General features: G+C 37.9%; 1 protein-coding gene and 1 long non-coding RNA gene across 2 annotated transcripts; one reads left to right on the top strand and one right to left on the bottom strand.

The window, feature by feature from the left end:
• Window positions 1-431: 431 nt before the first annotated feature.
• On the top strand, window positions 432-3,302 carry LOC132105409 (uncharacterized). Its single transcript, XM_059510490.1, has 3 exons — window positions 432-1,135; window positions 2,985-3,077; window positions 3,177-3,302. Exons 1-3 carry the CDS (start codon window positions 515-517, stop codon window positions 3,300-3,302), a joined length of 840 nt encoding a protein of 279 aa, XP_059366473.1. The 5' UTR covers window positions 432-514.
• A 262-nt stretch (window positions 3,303-3,564) lies between these two features.
• Window positions 3,565-6,816, bottom strand: LOC132106318 (uncharacterized). Its single transcript, XR_009424113.1, has 2 exons — window positions 6,542-6,816; window positions 3,565-3,752 (listed from the first exon to the last, which is right to left on the bottom strand). It is a non-coding gene; the product is annotated as an uncharacterized LOC132106318 (long non-coding RNA).
• Window positions 6,817-11,097: the final 4,281 nt, after the last annotated feature.

The raw sequence follows: 11,097 nt of genomic DNA, 5'->3' as shown, positions 1-11,097 counted from the left end.
TCGGATTATAATTTCACCATCAGTAATTCAGGATTGCCTCCAGCAAAAAAGTAAATGAGCAAATCAGAACACTGCGCGCCAAAACAGCACCGGTATGTGCGCTGGTGTGAACCACATCCCATAAGGATGGCAATATCCGAAATCCTTGTTCGTGTGGGGATATTTTTTGGTCCCCATGAGGAAAAAAACGGCTTATAAATCAAAAAAGTGATGTTTTTTTGAAAATGTAAAATTGCATAAAGTTTTCTGTGATGGGCAGGTTTAGGGATAGGGTTAGTGTAAGGGAATAGAATATACAGTTTGTACAGTATAAAAATCATTATGTCTATGGAAAGTCCCCATAAAACATGAAAACACTACGTGTGTGTGTGTGTGTTGAAGACTAGTAAACCAAAATATTTTTTATGGAAATGAGTACATAATGAAGACAAAGCAAATGGAGATGAACTAAATTAGTTTAAAATGAATCATTAAATGAGTAATTTATGTATTTTCTTTCTCTATTCACTAGGCAATGGTCCTGGCAGTTATTGCTGAGCACTCTCTACCTCTGACAATAGCACCTGTGTTGGTGGAGTTAAGCCAGTGTCTAGCTGCAGACAAGGCAGCCCTTAGCCAAATTAAACTCTCCCGCACTGCAGCTTCTTATAAAATGGTGTATGGTATGGGCCATACATTTGCGGAGAGAACTTTCTCCAACTTACGACAATACACCTTCTCTCTGAATGTGGATGAGAGTACCTCCAGCAGTAATAAGAAGGTCCTTTCTATGTTGGTCAGCTACTTCAACAAAGAGCTCAATGATGTTGTGGTTGAACACCTGGGCTCCCTTGAAGTTGCGAAAGTCAGTTCAGCTAGTTTGGAGAGGGTGATGTGTGACTTTTTTCAGAAAAAGAACATTCCTTGGTCGAACCTAATTAGCATAATGCTAGACTCATGCAACGTGATGCGCGGGAGCAAATCAGGGCTGGAGACAAGGATACGAAAGAGGCATTGTTCCACTCTGCTCGATGTGGATGGTGACTCTTGCCATCACATCCACAACTCTGCAAAGAGATTTGCTGAACCTTTTGAAAACTACTTGGAGCAGCTCTTTGCTGACATCCACACAGACCATCAATGGGCACCAGATCAGGTATCTGAACATGCATTTCATTTTTAATGAAAAATCTATTTCTAACTTGTTTATTAAAACCCCTTTACGTGCAAACATCGCTGACGGCCCCAGTTTATTATTGTTTCACTTTCACGGCACGTTAAACATCACTCTCTTACTATATCTGGACAAACTGTGCATCAATTGAAAGTTTAAAGACTCTAGCTTCGATATTTGACCAATATTTTGATAAAACATTGTTGCAGTGACAGTTATTTAGTGATTTATGTCAGGAGTGCAAAATAATAAATCCGTATTATGCCACATTTTGAATAGAAATTCACCACTCATTCATATTCAGTCAAGTCTGCAGCGGTTTATTTGTGTTCACATAGACTCACTGAACAGCGTCCATAAGGATTTATAGACCAAAGATGTATATCTGCGGAGATATGTGGATATATTTACTGATGTTTACTTCATATTTCTTCAGACAGAATCATAATTTCTATTCATTTTAAAACTGATTTACGCGATCTGATGATAAACAGCCTCTTCCAACGATCTCTGTGTGTGTGTGCAGAGCTGGGAGCTCGTGTGTGTGTCAGTCAGACTCCGATTGGTCCTTCTGGTTTTCAATCTTAGAGTGTCATAACCGGACACCGCCACATCGTGTCACATGCTTCCTGTACACTTCCTGGTTCATATCTGATCACAGAAAACACTGAAACACCTCTGTACACACGAAATATCCGAATAATAAACCCGCGATTACGATAGTAAAGCTTGGTATGAGATTTTCTTGAGATCTGGGGCGTTTTTTTATAAAAAAAAGCGAAAATGTACATCTGAAATGCTAACTTGTGCAGCGATGTAAAAGGCTATAAATAGCATATTTTTACAACAGTAAATGACCAAATTCCACCCCTGATCGCTAAAGGAAGTTATTATAAACACTCAGTTTTGAGTAAAAGTGTACTAATAATTTCATAAATTATCTGATGTAGCTTGATGCTAACGTTAGCTCTAATGCTACTAATAGCAGGTGCATTTCTTCTTCATAATGCATTTTTGGCACAATAATTCATGTAAGGTCGTAAGAAAATGTTTTGTTGTATTTTTATAGTAGGACTTTTGATAAATAAGGGCTAAATGCAAACAGAGACTGAAGTGAGATCGCTGCTTTGTGTCTTTGTAAATAAAGCCTGAAAAACCACAACAAAGGCTGATTAAGGTGGAATAAAAACAATAGAATAATGATAAAAGAATAATGCAGGTAATGTGTCATACCTGGTGGAGGTGTGAAAGACTCGTTTGATGAGAACAATAGAATAATGAACGGGGGAGTTGTCACAGATAAAAACACAGTCAGAGCACATATGAGTGTTTACATGTGAGATCGTACAGAGATGACAAGTGCCATAAATCAATCTGATTAGCCTTCTCTAAAAACACACATGACATGGTCTTAGAAAATATTTCATAAAATTCACAGTTTTACAGATTCGATAATGAATTTTTTTATGAAGTTTTGGAAGACTTGTGGCTTTAGCTACACTGTATTTTCAAACTCATATCCTACATCAACAATTTTTTAAATACATTTAAAAAATATGTTTTTAATATTTTTATTTTTGTTTTTATGTTTGAGCTTATATATCTCTATTATCGTAACAGTCTGAGTGATTCTGGTTACTGAACAGTAAACTTTGAAGTGTCAGCTTTGTGAACAAAGGTTGATTATGTATCTAGTCAGAAAGAATCATGAGAAGAAACCTTTTTATTTTGGGTCATTTCTGTCTCCATGCCAAAAAAGGGGGGTGACTAGTAAGGGGTTAACTGTTTTGAGTGTTGCTAGTAGTGTAAGATATGTTATCTTCACTTGCAGTTGGGGTACCTGAAAGAAATAGCAGAGTTCCTGGACATACCTGCCACAAATCCCCAGCGATTTGTCTTCCATCGCTGGTTGTCAGCTTATGACGTAGGGATCAATACTAAAAGAATGTTACCTGTGTTCAGAGTGCTCTACTTTGGATTTATGGAAAAGCAGGACCAAGAACTGTACAACGAAATATTACAGGACCTGTACAGAGACCACCCAGATAGCAAACTTGAAACTATGCTGAATCAACATTCCGTTGTCAACATTAAGTCATTGAATCAACATCTAACTCTGATGTTGATTCAACATCATTTTGCACCCTGATTTAATATTGAAACAATGTTGAAATTCTGTCCATAGATCAACGGAATTTCAATGGTATTTCAATTATCAGGAATATTGAAACAATGTTGAAATTTCAACTGAACTAAGGATCAACGTGATTTCAATGAAATTTCAATCGTTTTTAAATGTTAATTTTAAATGTAATGCCATAAATTAAATAGCCTGCTTTATCTACAGCCAGGATGTTAAAAAGTAGTGGAACATTTGAAATCTTGTATAAAACACAGAACACACCACACTATTTAAAATCAAATTCATGTTTATTAGCCTCTCTGCTCTTTATTTACACTTCATTGTCATCTGATGCCTGCATAAGTTGTCGTCCAGTCCCTCCTGCCCGGTCTGGCGCATAGCGCAGCCACTTTTGCACAGCTTGTGCAAAAGAAAATTGGGTGATGGTAGCTGTCCCCATCTGCTGAGTAAGAGCATCTAAAACAGAAGATAAAATCACAATGCAAAATAGCATTTAAGTTAAACAGAACATATATTTGAACACTTGGAACAAATTTAGTAGCCTAGGCCTATGTTTTTTCAATGATCGGATAAGGCAATAAGTCCTCGTGTTGTAGGCTAGATCATATCTCCCCTATATTCAAAGCACTTTTCAAAACTGCCTGTGCATGGATGTATTCGATTTAAAGGGAGGCAAAAGGATTAGCTTGCAGTGCATATTTCCTTTCATAAGGAAAATGTATGAGGCCAAGTGACTCTAAAAATTGTATGTTTATTATTTTATTAGTCCAGAAGTAGTTGTTAACTCCACAAATGTAATAAAAATAACTGGATACTAATTAAATAGTTAATGTAGATTAGAGTTACCATAGACAAAAGATGTTTTGACAAAATAATCATGGACAAAAACCGTTGCATTCAGTTTTTGACGAGGTTTTGGGCTGGAAAACCTTGCTGGCATCTGGCAACACTGCGAGGTCGACAGCTGACATTAGGGCTGCTTCACGATTGACACACCTCTCTGGCTACCAACCAAAGGTAAGTTAACGTTACTGTTATATATAACGTTACACATTAGACATTATATTGCTAACGTCACTTGGACTGTAAGATTTTGCTGTGGTCTAGTTCCCAAATTTTCTAATAATAATAAAAACCAATATGGTAAGGTAGGCAACACATGCTCCAATTCCTGTCAGAAAATGCACGTTTTCTACCTGACCATAATGCTGACCTATCGCAGGGTGGTAGTTTGTATGGTATTATTTATACCTTTGGGATGAAAATATTAACATGATTAACATGTGCAGGCGTGGCGTTTCAGCTGCGTCGCGTGCCTGACGCGTATCGCTTTCTTTTCCTGGCAAATGTCAAGAGCGCATTATTGTAGCGCGAAAGTACATTGCACTGAACACGTTTTAAGTGCAGGCATATACTCTGAGCGAGCCCAGAGACAATTCTTACAAGAGCAGCGTGTATCTGAGAGCGCGCGCCCAGTTCCAGCGCGCAAGCAGAGATGTTCGCGCTTGGCACTTTAAATTCCACGCGTGAGCAGAGAGATTCGCGCTCGCGCATTATATTAATGTACTTTCGCGCTACAATAATGCGCTCTCTACATGAAAGGAAAATAACGCCATAGACGCTGTGCTACTGCTGTTAGGTCAGAGCCAGAGGGAGGGCCGCCAATAGACAAGTCTACATTTGGATTAGCGGTGTGTTGCTCTTATCTTTACGGCAACATTTCAACTGTTTCTCATTTTGAGGTGAACTAATCCTTTAACAATTATAGATCACTGTTACAAGTCACTGAATGCTGAGGTTTATTTTTGGATTATTGTGTTTACTTCGTGCTAAGATTCCTGGTGCTGCATGGGGTGAGTTGGGGTGTGCATTAAGGCCCTTTGGCTTGCAGCCTATAGGATTGATAATATAATGGTGATTGAAAATAGAGCAGGACTTACCAAACAAAGATCGGAAGAGTGCCAACTCTTTAAAGGGACGTTTTTGTTTGGTAGGCTCCTTGTTCTTTTTTCCAGCCCAGTTCAGTCTTGAAGCCAGTTCATTCGACAACTGGTGTGCCATCATACGGCGGACCCTCACCTCTAGGGTAGTCCCTCCAATGGTGGCGAGATGATCAGTCTAGCAAAGTATTACAAATTTGAAGCGTTAAAGGGATACTCCACTTTTTTAGGCTCATTTTACAACTCCCCCAAAGTTAAACAGTTGAGTTTTATCGTTTTCGAATCCATTCAGCGGATCTCTTAATCCTTCTTTAGAAGAATGTCAGTAACCAGACAGTTTCTGGTCCCATTGACTTCCATAGTATACATTTTTTCTTACTATGGAAGTCAATGGGACCAAAAACTGTCTTCTTCTTCCTCACCAATCTCGTATATTTTAGCAGTAAACGCAATGTATTTGTGCCTTAATGTCTGTCCCTCCCCTGCCAAAGCGTACTCTCCCGTCATCTACAGACTGTAGCTGGATTGTTAAAGCATGCAAAAATAAGGCATCAGGAGACCAAAAAGTATTTGTTCACGGGAAATATGTATTGCCATTACAGTCAACAGCTCATAATATCTCAGATGTAGGCTAATGCACAATCTGCTTATGACTCCCTTTCTTATAGTCATGTAGCACAGCCATAGGAAATGAATGGTATGGGCATTCAACAGTGCAAAGCTAGTTACAGTGACCTTATGTAACTCCCGAGTAAAAACAGCTCAAGGTCTTGGATTTCTTGATTCCGCTTTGGTGAAACACCCCTCTATACAGTGCTTCAGGATCGAACATAATTTTCAGCCAATTTGGTCTGTGCAGAATAATTATTTTTTCAGTCTGAATGTAACTTGGATTGATAAAGGCATACTGAAAAAACAGCAGTTTTAAGGAGATATTGAAATGTGAAATGTGAAATTAACCCATGAGTCTACTGTCATAAAGGTCAGGCAGTTTAAGGAAGTTGAGCATATCAGTGAAGTTTTCTGACAGAATAATGATGTAACTAAAACTACCATTGCCTGTCGGTTTGTGCCATTTAACAGTGTCTCTTCTGCATGGTCCAGGGCCTCCATGGTGTGGAAGGGCAGCTCCAAGGTCTCCGACAGTGGCTGTACCACAGACTCCAATTGTCCACACCTGCAGGACTGGCGGAATTGCCTAAACTCCTCCCGCAGGTCCTTCACCTCCTTGGACAGCTATTGCAAGTGGTGCAAGTTGTTTGCAGAAATAAAATAAAATGAAATAAAAAATGTTGTTTTGCTTACTTTGTGTGCAATAGTGTTCTGTAAAAGAACAGAAAAGTCAAAAATCTCTGTTAAAAACAGCAATTAAGATTCACAATCATACAGTGAAACTGTACTTTATACATATGTACTCAGGTAACCAATCTGTTATTAAAAATATAAAAACAAAGAAAGTTTCATATAAACAACATAATATACAAATTAAATATACAGTGGTTTATTTTTTTCAGCTACAGTTAATGTAATAGTAGCATTCAAGAAATAAATGTAAAATATAAAAAACGAAATAAACTTTAATGTAGGCCAATAAAATATACAATTCTCATTAAAGCTAATGAATTACGCCTCGTTAACTGGACTCCCCCGCACCCTCAGATCACCATAAATGTTAAAGGGATTTTAATGCTAAAATATGCTATTTTTTATGCTGCACTTTCTTCCTATAGTGAATATCAAGCTACAATATATCTGTTTGTCAGCTCAAATGTTTCAGTGGTAACTTTTGCCTATAGCGTGTCATAGGTCCGGGTTTGGGTTTTAACCCACACTCGTATGTTTTTTTTAATTTATTTATCAAAACGTATTATGTTTATCAGTTGTTGTATATCAGACAGGGATACGTTTGTGTATATTTATGTTTAGTAATTAAACGAACGAATAGACCTCTCCACAACGGATTGAAGCGCGTGTCCGAGTGCAGACCTGATACAGTGCAGACTGTACAGAGCATCCGGGCCACTGATCGCAGCGACAACAGACACGTTGATCGCTTGATAAAAATAATAAAAAATAAAACATTTCAACTCTAGATCGCCTCTTATTAAATTAAACTTATTGTACTAACGTACAATTGATGCTCAGCTAAATAACTGGAGATGTTATATTTATTTGTATTGGTACATTCGTGCCGCAAGATGTTTCTATTATGAAGTAGCTACCGGTATGTGGGCTATGCCAAAAATCTATTTCAGTGACTGCAGCACTGCGTCGGTTACTACACTAACCATCAAGTTAAAAATCAGCCTAGTATTTGATTTGGTACAATTTATTAATATCGAACATTAAGCAAGCTTACTTGTACACTTGTGCCAAGGGTCCAGAAATGAGCTGTGTCCGGTGCAGTTCGTTGGGTATACTACCCGTTGATCTCCCGGTCAACCAAAAATCGATGGATTTTCAATCATATTTCCCGGTCAACTATATTTCGATGCATTTTCTATCATATTTCCCAGTCAACTATATTTCGATGCATTTTCCATCATATTTCCCGGTCAACTATATTTCGATGACTTTTCAACAACCGCGTCGTTTCTCTGTCCACTATAAATCAATGACTTTTCAAAACATTCAGGGATCACCCGGTAACCAAATATCAATGCTTAATCAATCATAAAGATAACTATAGATCAATGTTGTTCCAATATTGTTGCCATCAACATTAATAACATCAGGTTTTCATCAATATTGTAATGGTGATTCAACATTTATTTTGCATTGAAATTTCAATAGCAACCATAATGATGATTCAGATGGAAAAACAATGTTTATTCAATGTTGGCTTGCTGTCTGGGCATGGTGTGAGTGAAAAGGCTCAACGAAGGGTTGAATTTATTCACCAGGATCTCTGCAAGAAGGGTATGTATGTGTATGTATATATTGTAACAGATTGTTCTATGGTCAAGAAGGAACTAAAATCCTACTATTGAATCTTAGTATTCAGTAGTAAACATGCTGTATGTGTCTGTCTATATGAGAGAGAGATGAATAAAATGTGTGTTGTACACCTATACCTACTGTTTTATGGTTATGGTTATGATTTAGCAGACACTTTTGTCCCAAGTAAATTGTTATTATTATATTTTATTAGCCTAAGGAGTACTCATACTGTTACAATCTGTGCAACATTTTATGTATACCATTGGTATTGCACAAACTTTAAATCTGTATGCACTGGTATGTATATTGTATCTTTTTTTATCTTTCTTTTTTTCTTTCTTTTCTTTGAAGGAATGACTGATTTGGGGAAGAAAAGGAAGGCCCGAAAGAAGATTTGGCCCAAATTGTAAAGTAGATTTGGGTGGAAAACCAAAAAGTTAACCTTATTCTTAGTGTGTACCTTGGTGTCCTCCCAATTTTGAAGGAATACGTGATGGTCTTTCAAGTATTTTTCTATACAGTGTATGCAACTCAGCATAGAAGTAAGATGATTCTGATGTCTATTGAAAAACAACAGCAAGTTCAGTCAGTTCTAAAAATGCATTTTTTATGTTCTTTGAAGGGAAGTAAAACCTTGGTTCACAAGCTTCATGACAAGCAACTTGAAGTGTTCGTCAACTTTCTTGCCTGCATCATCAAGCCTGAGCATCTGAAGATGTCGCCAAAGAAATTGCTAGAATTGGACTTGGCCAATAACACACTTCACTCCCAGATTTACGTTGGGAAAGTCGCAGAAGACCTGATTGCAGCCCATCCAAAGCATCCGGTTAGTATTTTAAATAAAGTTAACTACTTTTTAAATTTTCTTTCCATTTTATCATTAGCGGTTCAGAAAAGCAGTATCCCTTAGGTCATACTGCCACCTACTGGTTAAGAAAATGCAACCGCATAATCACGAAAGTACAGTATATGGGACAAATGGAACATGTATTGTAATTACTCTTTCCATTTGATTGACTGATTTGTACATTTATATGTAGACCAGTAAGAGTGTTTAACATCTTGTAAATTTAAAATGTATTTTTATTAATTGTTTAGAAAAGTAAAGATTTGGAAATTTTCCTATTCTGATTTTACAGTCCTGCATGATGTCACCATGAATGTTACATAAACAGTTAAGTAATATGATCGAACATGATCTGATATGCTGATATGACTTGCCATTGTGCTGCAGCCATGAAACCTGAGTATGAACTCAGTTTAAACATGTTTTTTGTATGGTATGTGTGTTGCAGATAATCATGGATTTTATTGGGAAGGTGACCAAGGCATACACAGCTTGTGGCAAGTACATGCAGAACAAACTACCTCTCAAAAGTAAGACCCTACAGGCCTTGTCCTCTATTGATCCTGTGGTGAGGGGCCATTCCCAGGCTGTTACTCAGCTGAATGAGTTGGCTAGGATCATGAAACATTTAGTGCCCCTAGAGAGTGACATCACCCAGGAGATCATTAGGTACAATGTGGACCCCAACCTGGCCAAGTATGAAGATGGAGATGACATTGTGAAGTGGTGGGCCCATGTCATGAGTTTGGGGAAGTATCCAGCTCTCAGCCAGGTTATCAGAGGGGCCCTCTCCATCTTCCATGGACCACTGGTAGAGTCCTCCTTTAGTCGCATGGGAGATGTGATTGATGCTAAAAGATCTAGCATGAAGATCTCCACCTTTGATGCAGTGCAGTCTGTCAAATATGTGCTGAGGTCAAGGGGCAAGACTGGCATTGGCATGTTCAAAAGAAATGACATCAAACTGGGGCCAGTTGATAAAACTCTCTGCCAGAACATTAGGGTTGCAGGGAGAAGGGACAAGACCGACAGAGAGAAGAGGATGGAGGCAAAGCAGAAGAGGCAGGTGGAGTATGGCTGCAGTGCTACATGTGAAAGTGCAGAGAAGGCCAAGATCACTGCTCTGGCCGAAGAGAGGCAGACACGTCTCAAACATGTTGATAAGAAAATTAATGCAGCCAGACGCAAGGCCCTGGATACGTTGCAGGAGGTGGCCAGGAAGAAGAGGAAGTTGGAGTAAAGCAAGAAGATAGTTCAATGAGAGTTTATGTTTCGGAATAAAAAATGAAATTGAATATTACAAATTAGCGTCGGTGTATTTTGATTTTCAGAATTTCATTTTAGTCTGTGCCTATGGGGTGGGCTGGGGATGGCAGGGGTTGGTGGCAATGTAAGTATCTGGATATTTGCCGCTGGGCGGGGGCTTCGATTACCTCTCTCTTTTTTGACCATACATGTGTTTGCACCCCTGAAGTATGAAAGACATCATAAGAATATGCCAATAAGAACACAGGGTACAGTGCAAAATGTCAACATATGAATGCTCAAGACTAATTGTTAAACCTGGGTAAATTATGAGCAGTTTGAAATGTGAAGCAAAATAACTCGGGTACAACTCAGGTACTTACACAGGGTAACCCAGGGATAACGATTTGAACCCTTAAGAAATCAAGGAACTAAACTAGAAATAGGTAAGCATAATCAGTAATCATGGAAACTGGTATAAAAATATGAAAATGAATTAACATGAAACATGAACACAGAAACAATGAAGCAGAATTCAAAAAGAATGTAGGGTAAAGTAGAAGAAATTCTTACAAAAATGGAAACAATAGAGTGACACTGATATTCTGATTTCTTTGTGGTTTATGCACCTTCTTTTATATAATGAAATTTATTGGATTTTATCATTCACCAGGGGAAAAAATGTTGATCTGAAAAGTATCAACTCTCAACAAGCCATACACATGGCTAATAAAATCACATTGAGAACATTTTCAATTTAACAAGCCTGAAGTTAACTTTTATTAACTTTTGATCAGCACCATCTCCTTTGTTTTCACTATATATATAT

The sequence above is a fragment of the Carassius carassius genome, chromosome 26 (assembly GCF_963082965.1).
Source record: "Carassius carassius chromosome 26, fCarCar2.1, whole genome shotgun sequence".
Classification (NCBI taxonomy): domain Eukaryota; kingdom Metazoa; phylum Chordata; class Actinopteri; order Cypriniformes; family Cyprinidae; genus Carassius; species Carassius carassius.
Note: the sequence above shows the minus strand (reverse complement) of the source record. Positions and strands in the feature narration are given on the sequence as shown.